The sequence below is a fragment of the Glycine max genome, chromosome 8 (genome assembly GCF_000004515.6).
Source record: "Glycine max cultivar Williams 82 chromosome 8, Glycine_max_v4.0, whole genome shotgun sequence".
In the NCBI taxonomy this organism is placed as follows: Eukaryota; Viridiplantae; Streptophyta; class Magnoliopsida; order Fabales; family Fabaceae; genus Glycine; species Glycine max.
This window is the reverse complement of record NC_038244.2, coordinates 25,777,100-25,797,928: the sequence shown is the minus strand read 5'-3', so window position 1 is coordinate 25,797,928 and position 20,829 is coordinate 25,777,100. Positions and strand designations below refer to the sequence as shown.

Here is a 20,829-nt window from a genome sequence, read left to right as displayed (position 1 = left end):
TTTTTCATAAAGATAATAGAATTCAAGTTTGATAGACTTCTACACACTCAGAACTTTCATGATAATAGAAATTGAAAAACCCTTGGACGGCTCTAATAGCACAAGGAAAACCAAGGCATTCTCTCTTAACCTCTCATTGATCTTCCATCTCCCTAAAGAAACAAATAAATTAAAACAAAACAACACCCCCAGGAACTAGTTTTTTCCTGAGATCTCACAAAACTGTAGAGCATTTTTAAGCAATGACACAAAACTTGTAATTCTCTTGGATAGAACTCATTCCTATGTAGCTGCAAAATCTATACGCAAGGTATATTGAGGGGTTCTTCAATCCAACCAGCAAACTCATCAGCACCAAAGTCATCAAAATCGTAATCAGGAAGCTCGCTAGGCTCATTATCATCAAAACTGCAAATGTGAATGTCTTCCAGGGCAGCAAAATCATCATCAAAGCCATGTTCATAATCAAATCCATATTTGAAACTGTCAAATGCCAACAAATCCAATTCATACTCAGACGTAGCAGCAGCAACAGCAGATGGGGATGGTACATTCAGCATACTCAAATCTTGGATTTCCAGCTCGGCAAATTCAGCTGCCAAACTTTTAGTCTCAGCAACTTCGGCCTCCAACCCTTTAGTCTCAACAATTTCATTGCTTGAAACCTTACCACTCCCAATCAAATTGGAAGCAGATGTATCCAATTCAAGCACAGAAGATGGTGATGTGTGTGACAACACACTCTCTGATTCATCCATAAAAGCAGACTTGGAGTCTGATACAGAACCTGCAGCAGAAGAAACATAATAGTTTGAACTGTTATTTTCAGGGGCAGCCACAGTTTCAGTTTCAGCAGAAGCAACAACATTGTTGTTGCTGCTGCCATTGTTGCTCTTCTCATCAGATAGAGCCTTGGCCATGACCTCAAACTCAAGCCTTCTGGTCTCATAGGCTTGAGAAGCCTCTTCTGCAGTGCTGAAAGTGCCCAACCAGATTCGCGTGCCCTTGAAAGGGTCACGAATCTCCGCGGCCCATTTGCCCCATTTCCGCATCCGAACACCTTTGTATTTCCCACAAGATTGCCTCTTCACTGAGGGGGTTTTCGCCATAACCCTCTTCGTCTGGTTCAATTCATCATTGTTTGTGCTCTCAGTACTAGTTTCATCTGCAACCACAGGGTTAACCGGAACAGGTGGAAGAGCAATCTCAAGCACAGTTCTCTTCATCTTCCTAACATTCCCAAAATACTCATCCTCATCAGATGAAGAGTCAGTAGCATCAGGATCATTGCAAATGATGCGCAGTTTCCTCGTCATTTTCGAGTCATGAATCGGATTTCGCTTGTGTTTCATTTTTTTCGTCCTAGGAGTCGATTGATTAAGAGGCTCCACCATGGTAAAAAAAATTGGGTCAAAACCCCTCAAAATACCCAGAAAAATTGTTCAACAAAACAAAATAATTTTTTTTAATAAACCAAAAAAAAAATCCCTCATAATTTCAAGAACATCAAGTGAGATCCACTCTCCAAAGGAGGAAGAAAGCAGAGAATTTTTTTATCTGAAAGCCTCCATAACAAACCAGAATTCCATAACATGTCCTGCAAAAATAAAACAAAATAAAAACACAACCCCGAGAAAAAAAAATTACAAACTCCAACATCAAATCCAAAACATGAACAACAAATAGCTTCCAGCACAAAAATCCAACATTACCTTTTTGACCTCAAACTCATCGAAACAGCAGAATTCAACACCAACCAGAGTAGCATGCAGCAAACACAAGCGTAACCGAACCCGAGCTTCAACAAAGCTCCAATCACTACTTCCAAATAAAACCAAGACGACATAAATCTCCTGTTCTTCCTCCTTCAATGGATTCCTCATAGAAATCCAAACAAAAAACACACACACACACTACTCTCCCTCTGACCAACAAGAGAGAAACCGTAAGAGATGGAGTTGCACAGTATATATAGAGACACAACAGCACGAGAAATTTTTTGAGATGAAAAGATTACAAATCTATGGCCAAGATTTTTCTGTCCCAAAATATATTTTTTTATGACCGATCTATCACCTGTGTCTGGGTTAACAGAAAAAACAAAAGAAAAGAAAAAAAGTGGCTACCTTGGTACACGGATTGAAACAGGCGCAAATCTCTATAAAACAATTAACCCCAATTGCATTAATAAAAACATAGAACACCCTTTTGTTTAATGTTTATGCCACGAGAATCGAAGACCTTTTTCTAGGTAAATTTTACCTTATGCTTGTTTTGTAACTATGTGTATTCACTGTTATGGTGGCTGCTTTGGAACCTCTTTTTCTCTGCCCTGTCGCTTTCTCTGTTTTTCAGTTGTTTCACACTGAAAGACTCTTTCACTCTCTTCTGTTTATTCTCTCTCTCCTCTATTTTTCTGCGGTTTCATGCGCCACGCACTCACCGTTTTCATTTTGCATCATCACTTTGTGTGATGAACGAATGTGCATTGTCCAACTGTCCTGTTACATTTTTATGTTTTCTGTTTGACATATATTTGCTAAGTCTTTAATGACACAATAAATGTGTTCCTAAACTCTTATATTTTTCATTACATGCATGTATAACATTAATTTTTATTAATTATTTTATCTTTTAAAATAATAATGACAGAAAATAACAGTTGATATTTCCACACACGTAATATTAATTATTAATATTTTTTACTCCTTCTAATCTTTATTATCGAGTGCTTTCGTTTAATTATAATTGAGTTTTAAGTTATTTTATACACACAAGAAAATCAATAAATAGATGGAAGAATAATAATTTTATGAAATTAACATCATCATTAATTTATTTTTGGCTTTTTTAGCTTTTTCAGTTAATATAAAAAATATAAGTGAAAAAAATAATTAATGTTACATTCAAAAGTTAAAATGATAATTATTTAGAGATTTTTTTTCTTGTACCACGATTACTATGTGTGACGAAGGGAGTAATTACATTCATTTTATTTTTTCAAAACTACCATTGTGAACAAAACTTAAAAACATTAATGTGTTATGTTTTGTTGGATAGGAAAAGCAAAAGTGATACGGAAAAATATTTGTATTTTTTTTAAAAAAGATAATTGAAACTGGGTGAGTTACAAAGAATTAGACGTATATAAGTGACCGAGACAAACTAGTTATCTTCTTGCTCTCCTTACCTGTTTTACACATATTATGGTTTGTTTTTTTTTTTTTTTTTGAGAAAATAGATTTTTAAGTCTGTTAAGTATGATTGATGGTTCATATTTATAAGACCCAAATTTGAATTAGTATTTTTTCCTTTTTATAAAACTTAATATATAATGTTTCTTGCATTAATTATTTTTAAATTAGAAATATCTCTCATTAAAAGAAGAGAGAAAATGTATTCACAAATAATTAGAAGAGGTGAAAGTATTAATGATAAAAATAATTTTGAAAATGTTACAAATTTTAGAGAAATTTATTGTTATTAATTAAACTAACAACTTTTTTTAATGTTAATGAATTAGGTAATTATGTCTTATATATAGAAATGGAGGAAGTAACTCTTTTGAAAAAAAATCTTGTTGGTGTGTCTTTAAGGAACAAATGATAGTCATTTTCTAATATCATAATTCACCTCTTTTTTTTTTTGTGATTTTTACCTTTCTAGACAAATAATACAATTTTTCAAATTCTATCCATATCAAAAGGAAAATTGAAATTAGTCTTCATGCCATCCAAAGACTAAAATTTTATTGTACTCTTCCAACTAATTATTGAACTAAGAGAAATCACTTTAATTAAGAGTATTTTTTGTGAAAAATAATTAATACATGAAAAAATTTAGATTAGATCTTATAATAAGGATCAAATCATACTTTTAATATAGATCTTATAATAAAGATGAAAATGAGTATTAATGATCTAGAATATTAGTTTCTCTTTAAAATGAACTACTTATTTTGTAATGTGTTTGTAACTATAACACTACTTAATAAATAATTAGATTATAAATGGGTATATTATAACTATAATCATAACTAATTTTTAAAATATAAATATAATTTGATATAGCTAGTTATTGTTTTTAAAATATGAGTATATAACTAGTTATAAATAAATTAGTTATATAACCAACTATATAACATGTTATATTTAAAATCAATCACACAACTAGTTAGGATGAATAAAAACAAGTTATTTCAAATAACTATTTCTATAAAACTAGTTAAAGTTTTATAACTATAACTATTTTTAAAATAAATTATTTGAAACACCCATAACTATAAGATTGGTTATAGTTTTATATTTCCTTTTTATAAAAGCTAGTTATAGTTATACTTTAAAAGAAAAAACTAGTTTTTTTTTTATCATCCATGTGTTTGTTTTAGCTAGCCCTTTGAAAATTCACATTGATCTTCGTATTACTATAAAATGTGTTGAAAAAAGGCGTAATAATTATTATTTTAACTTTTAAAATGAGGTATTTGTTATATAATTTGCTTAATTGAGCGTTATATCATGTTTAAAATTGATGCTGATCTTGAAACAATTAGAAAATTTAATGAGAAAAAAAACATGCATTAATTATTTTTTTAGCGTGTATCATATATGCACTCAAAGAAGATATAAAGTCTAATTAATCAGTTCACCATAATTAAGAAAATTGGTTACATATAACAAGAAAAAGATATATTAACTAAGAAAATTAGTTAATCACATTTAATTGTATTAATTTTAATTAAAAAATAATTTTTTCAATTTATCTTTCATTACAATTTAGTATTAAGGATAAGAAAAAATATTTTAGAAATAATAACATTAAATAAGATGAAGTTAAATAAAATTTCCTTATTTTTTATATAAAAAATGTTTTTTTAATATTAGAGACCCGTGACAATGATTTTTTTCTCTCTGTCAAATGACTTGTGTAAAGAAAACTTACCAATATTAATATGTCATGTTTCCCCTGCATGGCAAAGAGATAAGTTGTGCAAGGGAATTGACAAAATAATATAGTTTCCCAATTTCTCTACATATCAAGAGTTAAAATTAAACTTAATGTCATCCAAAAACTAAAATTAATGTATTCTACCAAGTATTAACAGAACTAAGTGAAATGATTTTATTTAAGGACATTTTTGTGAATAATTAATTAATGTAACTGACATTTTAAATTGGATTAACTACAATGTGTTTGTTTCACTCTTTAAAATGAGTTGCTTATACAATGTGTTCGTTTGATTTAGCGTGTAAAAAATTCATATTCAACTTCATACTACTAAAAAATGTGTTGAGAAAAATGTGCATTAATCACTATTTTATCTTTTAAAACGAGTTATTTGTTCTCCTATGTGTTTGGCGGTTACATTCAGGTACAAATTCAGGAATTCATCAAATGGGTAGCTGATTTTTTTTTTAATTATTTAAGTATCTAACCTCAAATAAAAAAATATTTAATAAATAAATACTTTTATAAAACTATTTATTAGTTTTATAAAACTTTAAAATTAATTTTTTTATTTCAAATGGTAAAGAAAGAAACACATGTATTTATACTAATTTTTTATTTCAAGTTTCAGATTTAGTTTTACGAGTTCAATAACAATTAAACAGAATGCACAACAGTAATCTTACAATATATAAAAGAAACAAAATCATTAAATATAATAATAACTAAAAGTCATCAAATTTAATAACAAATATAATATATATATATATATATATATATATATATATATATATAATATGTTTATAATATAATGTTAATAATAATTAATGTCACTAATTATATATATATATATATATATATATATATATATATATATATAAATAAATATGAGACTTATAATAATATATAAAATATAGTTATCCTAAACAATATAAATTGATGAAAAGTCATTGAGATATCATTTTTCATCATATCTATTAATTATATATATATATATAGAGATTAAAATATAATTTGTTACAATATATATCATTAAAAAAATTACTATATAATTAGTGGTACGTGATAACATATATCATCAAATTTATCAATTATTAATATATATATATATATATATATATATATATATATTAATTATTACTTAATGAGGATTAATTAAATTACATTGGTGTAATTTTGTTCAACTATTACACTGTTAAATAATTTGTAATTGAATAATTTTTTTCTTAAAATTTAATATTGGATTGAAGATTCCTTTCACATAGATCTTATATACAAAATTTTATATTAATTCAAAATTATTTGTTACCTCATTCATACATAATAAAATTGAGATGATATAAATTTTTTAAAATATACTAAAATATGAATCATTTGATTACCTTTTTATTATTATTCAATTTTTACAAAATTTGACACAAATAATTTTGACAATGTGTAGATATAATTCAATGGTCGAATCGATAAAAATTACATTTTATATAAAATTATAAAATAGTGTAATAATTGATTAAATTACATTGGTGTAATTTGATCTTTTCTCTTAATTAATATATTATTTTTATTTAAATAATCACATTCTCACTATCAAGATATGCACTTAAAGAAGAAAGATATTCTAAGCTATACTTCTATTATTTATTTTAAATGTGCTTCCATATAATCAAGTGAAAAAAGTAATTATACAAGTGTTACACAATCAATTTTTAACGTTCTTCCAAAAAAAAGTTTAATTACAAGAAAAATGACATATACCTACGGACAAAAATTGTCACTATAAATAAAAAATCCGTAGGTAAATGTATGATAGACTTTGTCCTACGGACATTTCTTCCGTCAACTTTGAGGGGACATATAATGACGGCTAATTCTCTGTCACTATAGGTTTTACCTACTATGTATAATGTGTAGGTAAAAGTCATTAACTTCTATTTACATCTGGTGATGAAAAATGCATTTTACTACAGTCCTAAGAAACTGATCAGAAGAAATTTAAAATAATGATAAGACTTTAGGATCACATACATTCAAAGAAATTTAAAGTTCGTGTAACAAGGACCAGAGGGACCCAAAAATGCTTTGTACAGGGGCTAGAAGGGATGGTTTTTAAGTATAAGGCAAAGATAATGAACATATGTAAAGAAAATATCCATAAAATATAAGCAGCCTACTGCTCTTCAGAATCAATGTTCCACTAACAAAGGCCAACGACAGATGCAGATAGAATGGTTTTAACACCAGAAGACAAACTTGAAGTTTGTGCAAGAGCATGTACAGTATGCACAGGGTTGCTAGTCAAACCAACTAGAGATTTCATGGGTCCTACAGTTTGCCACATATCAAACACCAAGACAGAACCATTCTGCAAGGAAGTTATATGAAGATTAGCATTTGAAGTTCCCACATCAAATAAATACAAAACCAAAGTGTTGACCTGTAGTCCAACATATATGTAATGTGAATTGTTGAGATCCCATGAACAAGACCATTTAGGAACTTGGAATACAATTCTAGTAAAGGTGAAACCCCCCAAAGAGGGACTAGTAAGCTCAGCTTGTGATAGATTACAATCTTTGAGCAATAAATTAGTAGAACAAGGGGAAATGGGGCATGAAAAAAAAACTATTTTAAGAATTTATTTATAATTTTCTACATGTAGTTGGGAGGATTTTCTCTTATGACATTTGAGGCTTTGGAATCAGGGGAACTAATGGCGATTGATGGCCTTGCCCTCCTGCCGTATGCTATTTGCAGTTAGTTCATGCCTAAGGTTGGAGAAAAAAGCTAGACTTTCTGGATATCTACTTACAACACTGCATCCTTTATGGAAATCACTGGTTTTTTTTTATCTTCTTCATGGTGTTTAGTTAATGGTTACTTTAAAAGGCCGTCTTTGGAAAAACATGCAAAGAGACTGAAAACCTTTATAGACTTGCTGTCTTTTTAGCTGGTCCTTATGAATTTATATTACTCAACTCAAGGAGGATAAAAAGTTAAATACACAAGCAATACCAATCTTAAAAACCACAAAACATAGCAATTACAAAATATTTCCAACAGCTTTATTACTACTAAATTACCAAATCAAAATATTGAATCAAACTACACCTGTAGGTCATAATTGACAACAAGGTTGCCGCTGTCCAAGCTGTAACAAAAGGAAATACATCAATGACCAAATTTTTACTACGTCAGACAAGATGAATTAGTACTTAATGCAACCATACCTGAGCATTGATAATTTCTTTCCTAGAGAAGCAAAGAGAGCCAGGCTACTACTATGAGAAGCAGAAATGTGTAGGTCTTTAATACCATTTGTGCCGGAAGGCAGTAAGATGTTTTGCATCTCAAATGGAGACATCAAGCTCATCTACAAAGTCGAGTTCCCATAAAGGTTAAATTGAAATCCTTCATTGTATAAGAGTTAAGATATACTAAAGCCACATACATATACACATAAATACTTCAAATTGAAGAATCTTACTTTAGTTAACAAGTGCATTCCACCTATTGCCTTTCGCTTTTGTGTAATTAATAAAATTTGATTTGAAATGTCCATAGCAAAAACATGAGCACCATCCAGATCAAACATTTTCTAAAATAGGTAAACAACTAATTAAATAAAATTAAGTCATCAACAGTTAGCACAAATAGACAACATCATATAAAAAAAATTTAACAAAATAAGCTTATCATAAAAGAGGACATGTGACTGAAAAAAACTAGGGTATATTACACTTTACCACTTTATAGTTCCACATACTCCCCCAACTTACCTATCTAAACTTATTTTAAAATCACTAAACCTCCCTGAAGTTTGGTTTAAAGTGAATAGTTAAATTAATAAAGTCCTGTCGCAACGTGCCCTTCGCGAGCGAGCGAGGGCGAGGCTCACGGGTGCGCTTTCCAAAGGAGGAAAGGTGCACGGAGTCGCTACCAACGTTTATTTGTGGAAAACGTCGGGAAAACCGAAGGAAACCGGTCAAAATGAAAATTCTAAGTTCGGGAGTTGTATTTACGTTTGATGAAGGTATTAGCACGTCTCACGTTTGTCTTAAAGGACAACATCCCATTTTTTAGAATTGTGGAAATTGTGTTACCTTAACTTTTATTTCTTTTTATTTTTTTGAGGTCGACAAAAGCGGGGCTTTTGCTCCTACGTACCCTCCTTTGGAGAGGAAATCAGACCTACGTAGTTCTTTCTTATGCGTGAATCGAGTGATTCTTTTTTACTTGAAAGGTGATCATTTTAAGGCGTTGGACCTTAAAAATGATCCATTTTACTTGGTAAGAAATTGAAATGATAAACTTTGAAAACCCTATTTTTGTGGACGAGCTTGACTAGGCGAGTTTGATTTTAGCCTTAGTTTCACTTTAGTTATTAGTCAATTCAATTAAGAATGAGAAATCCCAAAGAGAAAACGTTCGATTGATTTTTCGCTTTATGTTACTAAAAGGGTATTTTTTGATTATTATATTATTATTTTTCCTTTCTTTTGATTTCCAACGTAGTTACGGCATGACCAAACGGTCGGAATTTATTTTAACCGAAATTAACGGATGATACAATTCAAACGATCGGTGGAAATTTATTTTATTTTTAGATTAGGCGAGAAATGACTTAAATAAATGGCTTAAGCACGTCAAAAGGGGGTATAAAAAGCGAATGAAAACGAGAATAAAAATACATGAAACAAAATGTGGACCACCACGGGTACATAGAATGAATTGAAAAGCTCGGTTTGAGGTACTTACCTGTTGAAGACTGAAGCAAACGAAGAACGAACGATGAATCTTGAAGAACGGTCGAGAATCTTCGTGTAATTACACACTGAAACGTTACGGAAGCGCCTCGGCTTGGATTTTCTTCACGGAACTAATTTTCCTCAGCTATTTCGAGAGAATGGGAAGTGCCAAGAAGGCTGAACCCTTTTCTTCTTCACTCCTCCCCCTATTTATAGCAAAATAGGGGAGGAGCTTGCCACCCAGCTCGCCCAGGCGAGCAAGGTTGCTTCCTCCAGAAGCAACAACCTTCTGGAGGAAGGATCTGGAAGGCCCAAGTGGGCCAGATTGCTATTTGTACCCCCTTTTTACTAAATGCACCCCTTCTATTTTTTTGGTAATTCTTTTTCCGTAACGTTATGAAACTTCACGAATTTCGTAACGATACTTATTTTTTCTTCCGCAAGGTTACGAATCCTTACGGATTATGTATTTACTCTTTTTTAGCTTTCGAAGAAGTTACGGAAACTTACGGATTGTGCAAAAACACCTCTTTTCGATTTCCGCCACATTACGGAATTTCACGGATTGCGCAAGCCTGCTTCCTTTTGATTTCTGACACGTCTCGGGACTTTATTCATTGTGCAACAAAGGACGCCAAGTGTCTCGAAGCGGACAATCAAAGGTTGTATATCATCAAATAATAATCCCCGGACGAAATTAGGGTATGACAGTTGCCCCTCTTTACTTACCTCTCATCGGAGATAAGAGGAAAGCAAAGATAGGACACTGATTTCGTCCGTCCTGCCCTTTCCGTGATGACGACTCTCGTCTGTACTCCTTCTTCTTTTTTTTCTTCTGCACAAAACAAAATACAAACAACAATAAGAACAACGAATATAATATACATATACACATATGCACATGTTTGGCGAAGGAACCGATCTGGAAAACAACAGAAGAACGTATTTCCCAGTCACCAGAGGCTTCGCGCTTGATAATGGAGGACACATGAACAGCGCTAAGCAATAACATTCATGGGGCTCCGAAAAAAGGGTGAGAATGGAGGATTGCCTTGAGGGTCCACACTTAGGCAATCATGAAACACAGCTCCAAACTCGAAAGTGGAGGACACATGAACAGCGCTAGGCAATAACATTCATGGGCTCCGAAAAAGGGGGAGAATTGAGGATTTCCTTGAGGGTCCGCACTTAGGCAATCATGAAACACAGCTCCAAACTCGAAAGTGGAGGACACATGAACAGCGCTAGGCAATAACATTCATGGGGCTCCGAAAAAGGGTGAGAATGGAGGATTGCCTTGAGGGTCCGCACTTAGGCAATCATGAAACACAGCTCCAAACTCGAAAGTGGAGGACCCATGAACAACGCTAGGCAATAACATTCATGGGGCTCCGAAAAAGGGTGAGAATGGAGGATTGCCTTGAGGGTCCGCACTTAGGCAATCATGAAACACAACTCCAAACTCGAAAGCGGAGGACACATGAACAACGCTAGGCAATAACATTCATGGGGCTCCGAAAAAGGGTGAGAATGGAGGATTGCCTTGAGGGTCCGCACTTAGGCAATCATGAAACACAGCTCCAAACTCGAAAGTGGAGGACACATGAACAGCGCTAGGCAATAACATTCATGGGGCTCCGAAAAAGGGTGAGAATGGAGGATTGCCTTGAGGGTCCGCACTTAGGCAATCATGAAACACAGCTCCAAACTCGAAAGTGGAGGACACATGAACAGCGCTAGGCAATAACATTCATGGGGCTCCGAAAAAGGGTGAGAATGGAGGATTGCCTTGAGGGTCCGCACTTAGGCAATCATGAAACACAACTCCAAACTCGAAAGTGGAGGACACATGAACAGCGCTAGGCAATAACATTCATGAGGCTCCGAGAAAGGGTGGTTGGCAGGACCAAACGGTCTACCGGGTTCTTCCACCTGAAAGGATAACATGCTTTTTGCAAAGAAAAATAAATCATTTGCGAGAGCACCACATCTTAGAGAAACAATATACTTGTGCCAAGGGTAATCTTCCTTGTAACCGAGAATGAAGGGTAGGATGTCAACTTTTAGCTTTCAAATGAACATGCATGGGAAACATCGGGCTAAGCTGAAAATAAATCACTCATAGTGTATAAAACTCACAAGGCAAGTGTTTTATCCTATTCCCAAACCATAACTGCACCATGACATCATTTTGCACACGATTTCCTATCGAATCAAAGATCAAACGTACGATCACGGACTAATAGGATTTTCTCGAGGATAGTGTTTTTTGGAGATGAAGCTGGGTGTTTCGGTCTTTTCCTCTTTGTTCATGTGGGGTGGGATATTGCCAGTCAAGAATGATTCTGAGTGGCAATATGGCTTTGAAGAATTTCTGTCCTTTTTTTTCATTGATCGAGAATTGCTTCTTTTCCCTTTCCACTTCTTTTCAATCTTTGATCGGGAATCCTTCTTTCCTTTCTTCTGTTCTTTTCTTTATTTTCATTTTTCTTCTTTTTTTTTTCTTTCTTTCCATTTCTTCCTTTTCTTTCTTTTCACTTTTCCTTCCCCATCCCTTTCTTTGGGAAATCGAGTTTAGCATTCTATTTGCTCTCCCTTGAGGAGATTCCGCTGTCCTTTGCTTCGGGGGAAAGAATGAGGATTCCTTTTTTACAGGCCAAGGTTCAAAAAGGTCTAAGGTTGTGTCTCAATGGGGTCTTTTATCGTGGGAACCCCAATCTTGATATCTGGGGCGAGACAAATTTGGGTGTCAAGGTGTCGATTTCGGGCCGAACTTCCATATTATTCCATAAGGCACGCGTGACAATGATGATTTGAAAACAACGTGCAAAATTAGTCATGGCTACAGCCAGGTGGGCCCTCAAGCATCCCATTTATGGCATTGTGATACTACGGTTGGGAATTTACACAGACAGACCCAACGTTTCCAAGTTATGTTCTTTCATCAGTTCAATGAATTCATCCATCCTTATCTCGGTTCATTCCGGAAAATAAACTCTTAGCATCAGTCCCTTGTTTCCAGAAGATACGTTTGCTCTTTACGAATGATTTATACTTCTTAACTATAACATGTCGACCTTCGCGGTCTTTCTTTCTTTTTTCCTTTTTGTTTCATTTTTATATATTCACAAAAATTATACACCTGTGGTCCTTTATGAGGAAAACCTTCCTTTGTACATCTATATTTTTATACATGACAAACTTTTTCTGTACACGCATTAGAACTCTTCTCTTTACGTCACACAGCCTATATACAAACCTTATTTATATTCAAAGATTTTTCATTTTTCCCAACACACACTTATAGTTCACACAAAAGTTTCTTCATATACACTCGTTGCTCACACACACAAGAATTTCTTTCCACGCATCATTTACACACAAAAACCTTATATACACATTTTCCTTTTACATACATGTATAAATAAACCCTTTTCTTTTCTCTATGAACATGACTTTTATTCACAATGCTTCTTTCTTTTTATTAGGATTTTTGGTTCATTTTATTTTTAGGACGACGTCCCTAAATAAAAAACTCTACACGGTTCCGGAATTTCAACAAACACTATTGACAACAATGAAACAAGTACCGACGTAACAACTCAAACGATATGTATGTACAAAACAAAAGTCAAAACATGAAACAAACGTTAGTCCCTTAGCCAAACAAAAATAAGATGATATATACCAAGAAAAATGGAAACAAAAAGAAATATGGATCAAGGAATCTCCCAATCATGTGGCCCCGCTTCCTCCTAAGAAATCAAGTAAATCTGTCATCTCCTCGTCCTCGCGGGCCTCATCTGCCTCGTCGGGAGCCTCTAATGGTGCCTCTGCTGGTGCCTCTCCTGCCCGGGCCTCAGGCTAATCTCCAGGCCATGCGACCTCTGTCCTGAACTGGTTCGGAGTAGGGCACGGAAAAGAAGTAAAGCCCTGGCTCTGCAGGCTGAGGCTCATCTGATAAAGACAATCATGGGTCTGTACATGTGCCCGGTGGTTGGCCGCCTACTGGCGAACCAAATGCCGCAAATACTGCTCCGTATCAAACGATCCGGCTAGACCAGCCTGATGAGGTGGCGGCGCGTCTGCGGCCTGCGGAGGATCCCCCTGGGCCTGTCTCTGTGTGCAATACTTCTCAATAAAAGCTCGGGTGATGGGCGGCCGAATCACCTTGCTAGGTGCGACAGGGACTCCGAACGACTGGCAGAGTCCTGTGATCAAGGCGGGAAATCCCAGGGCCCTGTTGGACTTATCCGGGTCCAGAGGGTGCCTGGTAGGCGCCATACCTGCAAATATATAGATGGCATCAGTGATTAGCTGAGCAACGTGAATACTCATCCGCGTCAGGATGACGTACACCAGCTGACACTTCGGCAGGGGGAGGTCGGAATTATGGTCGTTGGGCTGGATGTTGCTGAGCAGCAAAGTCATCCAGATCTGAGTCAGGGTGATCATGTTGGTGCGCATGATCCGCACCCGTCTCCCGGCAGCAGTCCGGGCAAAATCTTGCCCCGATATACATAGCAAATGGGCGATGGCCTCCTCATCGAACCCATCGGACCGGTTCCTCCTCTGGCCATACTCGCACTCCTGACCCTCTTCCAGCACTAAAGGATATCCTAGGAGCTGGCCGATAGTATCTGCATCAAACGGGATCCATTGACCCCTCACCCAGGATCTCATATCTCGCACGCCCTCCTCTATTGGCCAAGCATTGGCATAAAATTCGAGGACTATGTCTGGATCGAACTTGACCATGGGGGTGACCAGTGATGCCCACCGCCGGCGAACTATCTCTTCCTGGAAATCGGTATACTCGTCGTCCCTGAGCTGGACGCGTCGCTCCCGGAGAAATGACCATCCCTTGATGGCCTCGAAGCGCTGCTGGTGTTCAGCGCTCCTAAAGCGGTGGCTGTCATATTCGAGAGCGGAATTGGTTCCTTCAACCGCTTTATCCTTCCTAGATCTCTTTGAGGCAAGCTTCCTCGTGGCCATTTCCTGCGAGAACAAACATTTAGAAGTTAGTTTTACAAGATAATGCTTGTCTTAACGCAAAAAATGTCATGCTAATCCCTCCGGTTTAGAATGAACTCATGCGCACGTTTAAAGTAACACATTTATGCACATGCGTATGTGTAGAATATCCTACTATTCATATCAACATAGAGGCCATCCAACACATTCTAATTGTCATACATATATATGCATTTGAAAAGAACACACATTCTCACGCTTAAGGCATTGCGTCAAAATTTACACTTAACTATGTCCTAAACATTTGCTATCACAAACTACCTACACACACTCGAAATATATATACCTTACAAACTTTCATTGTTTCACTCACACTTATGCATATTGGCAAGATATTTACATTATGCACATACTTGCATTCAAAAGGGAATCTCGTGCTATCATACATTCATTTAGGAAGTGACCTCAATATTCCTTCACCCTTTGCAAAGAATTTCATGCCCTTTACATTTACCTATGTATACACACTATTGAAAAGCATTTCCCACGTTACTTAGGTGCAAAGTACCAATCATGGGGCAGCCCAAATTCTTACAAGCAAGTCCCTATTTTATGCTTTTCTAATTCAAAACCAAATTTTGGGTTCCTAGCCATAAGCATGTTCCCTTGTATTGAAACTACAAGTTTGGGTTCCTAAGCTTGGAATTGCATTTGGGCACCTATTTTGAATCTCCTATGCTGTACCTACATATAAGAAACAGTCCCATTCTCCCCATTTTACAAAATCATATTCATACATCATTGGGGCATTTCACCGAGCACTTGGTGGGTGCACGTTTCGACATAAATTGCAAGAGAATGGGGACAATGTGGCATGCCCCATTGCTTCAGAATACAGCATAGGCCTAAGGCCTTCTCATTCAAATCCTCAACTCAAGAAAACAAGCATAAAAACAAACCAAAACTGCCCCACAAATATAAGCACATTCTCACAATTTGGAGCACCAAAAAATGAAGAAAATATACCAATGGGAAGCTAAAAAACATCAAGGATTGAATACTTACTTGTTGGAGTGAATTATAACACCAAAAATGAAAGCAAAAGGCAACCAAAAGTGGCTTGAGGGAGCAAGAACCGCAAGCCTTCGTGTTCTCTCTTTTGAATGAGGGGGGGGGGGGGGGGATTTTTTGGATGCAAAAACGTTCCCCTCCCTCGTTTTTATATTTTGAATGCAGGGGTTGCTCGCCCAGGCGAGCTAACCTGCCACATTTTTTTTTGAGGGAAACATTGACCATGTCTCTTCCTCCCTTACGGGTTAGCGTTTGCCTACTTGAACCTACTTAAATTAGAATTAGGTGTCGATTACTTATTTAAAACAAACAAAAGTAAAAGAAACTGCAAATGCAAAGGATACTGGGCTGCCTTGCAGCAACGTTCTCTGCTTGTTTAGCGCCGGGAAGGGGCAAAGATCGGTCGGTCATGACCCTATCCCCACTTGCATCCGTCCCTATGTACCTGCAAGTAGGAAACAAAATCTGTGGCCAATCGTGTCCGGTCACCGTCTTACCTTGGTTGATTTCCGCAGTCAACTTGTCTTGACTTCTAACAGTGACCTAAGAAGGCCCTGCCCCTGTTACCACAAAATATGCATGTGTATGTGCATGTATGAATGTTCCTAATGCGATGACTTTCTTTTAGTGAGGGCTGGTTAGATTCAATTTTAAATAAGCGTTTGGGGCACCCCCATACACCGAGCGAAGAGGGCTCAAGTTATAACAAATCTAAACACAAGGTTTGAAATCAAAGGGAGGACTAAAACCTCACCCATCTTTTCTTCTTTTAAAGGAACGAGACAAATACAGAGGAAGGGAATCCCTGGAGGAAACCAAGAAGAACAAAAACTCAGAATTAAAAGAACATGCAACGGTCCTCTCGATTGCCCCAGATTTCAAGCGTAATATCGTTTAACTACATCGGAGTTCACGGGCGAGGGCAACTCCTCGCCGTCCATGTGGGTGAGTATCAGAGCACCCCCAGAAAAAGCTCTTTTCACCACGAAAGGTCCTTCATAATTCGGGGCCCACTTGCCTTGATTATCTTTAACAGCGTGGGACATCTTCTTCAGCATGAGGTCCCCCTCGTTGAACTTGCGCGGGCATACCTTCTTGTCGAATGTGTTCTTTATCCTTTGTTAATACAAACGCCCATGGCTCATGGCGGCCAAACACTTACCTTCAATAAGGTTAAGTTTGTCGTAGCGTGCTTGAGCCCATTCTGACTCTTCTAGGCCTGACTCCGCCATGATCCTCTGAGAAGGAACCTCTACCTCAAACGGGAGTACTGCTTCCATTCCATAAACTAAGGAATACGGTGTTGCCCCAGTAGAAGTTCGTACCGAGGTTCTATATCCGTGCAGGGCGAAAGGCAACATCTCATGCCAATCTTTATATGACACTGTCATCTTTTGAACAATCTTCTTAATGTTCTTATTTGCAGCCTCTACAACTCCATTCATCTTTGGCCGATAAGGGGTAGAGTTATGATGCTGGATCTTGAAGTCTTCGCACATCTCCTGCATCATCTTATTGTTCAGATTGGTGCCATTGTCAGTAATGATCTTCCTGGGGAGTCCGTATCGACAAATCAACTCCTTCTTTATGAATCTAACTACCACATTCCTTGTGACATTAGTATAAGAAGCTGCTTCGACCCTGATGTGCCATCATTTTCTTCTATTTTCTAAACCCTTTTTGCACCATTTTAATTATTGATTGGTCTTAATTGTCAATTAATTAGGCAGTTTTATTATTTGGGCTCATTTAGCTAATTTGATGTTTTTAATCTAATTTCAGGAATTAATGAAACATTGGGCTTAATCCGGATTTTAGTTGTGGACTTGAAGAGGGCAAATAAAGCAGCGCTTACCTTAGTTAATTTCTAATTAGGAAATTTCGCAATTTTATTTTATGTTGTTCAGTGTTTATTTCGTTTTGGGCCAGAGTATTGTAATAGGGCCCAATGACTTTGAGTGACTTTTTTTTAAATAGTTGCCTTGGGATTCGTGCAAGGCATTCTATTCTGCTATTTTCATTATTTAGAGCTTTGGTTTTAGGTTTTCACGTTTTTCTGTTCCCTTGTTACAATTTTCGTTCTTAATGCAAATTTCCGTTTTCTGCTTCTAATTACGAGTTCATTCGTGCTTCTTCTTCTACTTTCATTTACGTTTTTGTTCATTTACGTTTCTGTTCATTTATGTTTCTGTTTCATGTTTCATTTGCGTTTTCTGTTTGAATCCATGGAAGGCTAGATTTTCTAGTGTTGTTTCCTTTTGATGACGAAGCCCAACTCTCTTTGAGGTTTCGCTTGTAATGTGGGTTCCTGGCAGTTTTCCCTTCACCAGTTATCCCAATTTCGTGAATATTAATCAGTGCACGCTTCGTGTTCGATTAATTGCCTCTGAGCCTAACTTGAGTTCATGCTTAATGGACGAAGGGCTAACTGGTGTATGTGGTGCCTAATCACGTATTGAAAACCCTAAGTTGATTTTCGCTTAGTAAATTGAAACAGGGTTGGATTAAGTGGTTGACTGTTAGGGACAAATTCTCCATAACCTAGGATAAGAGAATGGCTTCTGAATCAGAGGAAACAACCCGTTTTTAATATTAGTATTTTCGTATTCCAGTTTACTTGTTCTGCTCTTTAATTACTAAACAACCAAACCCCCCCAATCGTTATTGTTACTGCAAGTATATTATGAACATTTGGTTTGTCACTGCTCGTTGGGAAACGACCTAGGATCACTTCCTAGTTACTGCATTTTCATGTTTATTTGATTCGGGTACGGCCTCGATCAAATTTGGCGCCGTTGCCGGGGAGCAGTGTCCAAAGGTTCATAATAGCTAGCTAGTGTTTTATGTTTAATTGTTAGTATTGTGTTAGTATGTGTGTTGATGTTGTTTAGTGTCCTGGTATTTTTGTTTAATGTGTGTTCTGTTTCAGTTTTCCCATTAAGCGTTTCCCCTGTTTCAGTCTTGGGTGTTTTGCTGTGAAGAGTGTGCTTGCGGCAAAAACAGAGTAGTAGTAGAAATCAATTAGAGACGGATTTTAGCGACCACCCATGCTGAATTATTTGAGATTTTTTGTTTTAGTAGCTAGGGTTGTTATTTTTGGCTGAATTTTTTTGTGGTAACTTCTTTTAATCCATATTTTGTGGGAAAAATAGCTAGAGCCTTTAGTTTGGTTAGATTTGAAAGTTCCAAAAAAGTAGCAAATTTTGTGTTTGTCAAAACTTCAAACGGCCATAACTTTTGCTCCGGTTATCAGAATCGCAATTATTATATATGCATTTGGGGTAGAAAAAAATTTCTTACGCCGTGGCAGCCAGCCTGGCGGGCTGAGGTCTCCATCGTCCAAAATAAGCGATTCTGTCAAAAGTTTTTTATTTTTCAAGTTTTATTCACTTATTTTTCTTAACTTACCATTTTTAGCTTTCATAGTTAGACTTTGAATTTTTGTCTGAAATTTTTTGTGCTATCTTCGCATCATTTTATAAGGTTGCTCACAAAATTTCAAGTCATTTGGATATCATTTGAGGGTAGCTGTAGTTCAAACCTACACCTTTATTTACATGATAAGGCAACTAGTTGTGTGCATGCTGAATGTAGTGTATGACTAGAGGCAATCCATCTGACTTATAACCCTTTGATCCTGAGATAGATAGGACATTTCATAGATTAGTTAGGCATCATTTTATACCTTTTGATCATTCTGAGCATTCCATTACTGGTGAAGCTGTGCATTCTGTTATTGGTGATTTTGAACATCCTGATCTTGAGCATTATAATTTTCAGCATTCTGATTCTGAGCATTCTGATTTTGCACATTCTGAGAACATGGCACAACCTCCACCCCGTGAGAGGACTCTAAGGGAAATGGCTGCACCTGATTTCACCTACGAAAGCTTGTGCATCCAATACCCTGATGAGGATGTCCCATATGTTCTTAAAACTGGACTGATTCATTTGCTTCCAAAGTTTCATGGCCTTGCAGGTGAAGACCCGCACAAACATTTGAAAGAATTTCACATTGTCTTCTCCACCATGAAACCCCCAGATGTCCAAGAGGATCACATATTTCTGAAGGCTTTTCCTCATTCATTAGAGGGAGTGGCAAAGGACTGACTGTATTACCTTGCTCCAAGGTCCATCACGAGCTGGGATGACCTTAAGAGAGTATTCTTAGAGAAATTTTTCCTTGCTTCCAGGACCACAACCATCAGGAAGGATATCTCAGGTATTAGACAACTCAGTGGAGAGAGCCTGTATGAGTACTGGGAGAGATTTAAGAAACTATGTGCCAGTTGCCCCCACCATCAGATTTCAGAACAGCTTCTTCTCCAATATTTTTATGAAGGACTCAGTAATATGGAGAGAAGTATGATAGATGCTGCCAGTGGTGGAGCCCTTGGAGACATGACTCTTGCTGAAGCCAGAAATTTAATTGAGAAGATGGCCTCCAACTCCCAGCAGTTTAGCGCCAGAAATGATGCCATAGTCATTAGAGGAGTGCATGAGGTAGCTACAAACCCATCTGCATCATCTGAAACTAAGAAGCTTGAAGGCAAACTGGATGCATTGGTTAACTTGGTAACCCAGCTGGCCTTAAATCAGAAATCTGTACCTGTCGCAAGGGTTTGTGGTTTGTGCTCCTCTGCTGACCACCATACAGACCTTTGCCCTTCCATGCAGCAACCTGGAGCAATTGAGCAACCTGAAGCTTATGCTGCAAATATTTACAATAGACCTCCTCAACCTCAGCAGCAAAATCAACCACAGCAGAGCAATTATGACCTCTCCAGCAACAGATACAATCCTAGATGGAGGAATCACCCTAACCTCAGATGGTCCAGCCCTCAGCAACAACAACAGCAGCCTGCTCCTTCCTTCCAAAATGCTGCTGGCCCAAGCAGACCATACATTCCTCCACCAATCCAACAACAGCAACAACCCCAGAAACAACCAACAGTTGAGGCCCCTCCACAACCTTCCCTCGAAGAACTTGTGAGGCAAATGACTATGCATAACATGCAGTTTCAGCAAGAGACCAGAGCCTTCATTCAGAGCTTAACCAATCAGATGGGACAATTGGATACCCAATTGAATC

The 20,829-nt window shown here is 36.5% G+C and overlaps 1 protein-coding gene and 1 non-coding gene across 5 annotated transcripts; both read right to left on the bottom strand.

Moving 5' to 3' along the window:
- LOC102667919 (ethylene-responsive transcription factor ERF118) lies at window positions 1-2,480 on the bottom strand. Of its 4 annotated transcripts, none has more exons than XM_006585789.4 (3): window positions 2,263-2,480; window positions 1,713-1,818; window positions 1-1,597 (listed from the first exon to the last, which is right to left on the bottom strand). In XM_006585789.4, the coding sequence occupies exon 3, from the start codon at window positions 1,392-1,394 to the stop codon at window positions 300-302; it is 1,095 nt and encodes a 364-aa protein (XP_006585852.1). In that variant the 5' UTR covers window positions 1,395-1,597; window positions 1,713-1,818; window positions 2,263-2,480; the 3' UTR covers window positions 1-299. The 4 variants fall into 4 exon arrangements, with proteins under 4 accessions (XP_006585852.1, XP_006585851.1, XP_006585853.1 ...); XM_006585788.4 differs by having other exon boundaries at window positions 1,713-1,924; window positions 2,263-2,471; XM_006585790.4 differs by lacking the exon at window positions 2,263-2,480 and adding an exon at window positions 2,127-2,148.
- A 17,457-nt stretch (window positions 2,481-19,937) lies between these two features.
- On the bottom strand, window positions 19,938-20,044 carry LOC113002521 (small nucleolar RNA R71). Its single transcript, XR_003268075.1, has one exon. It is a non-coding gene; the product is annotated as a small nucleolar RNA R71 (small nucleolar RNA).
- Between the last annotated feature and the right edge of the window lie 785 nt (window positions 20,045-20,829).

Excerpts from the sequence above, each read along its gene's own strand:
- LOC102667919 (XM_006585789.4), bottom strand. The coding sequence starts at position 1,394 with ATGGTGGAGCCTCTTAATCAATCGACTCCTAGGACGAAAAAAATGAAA.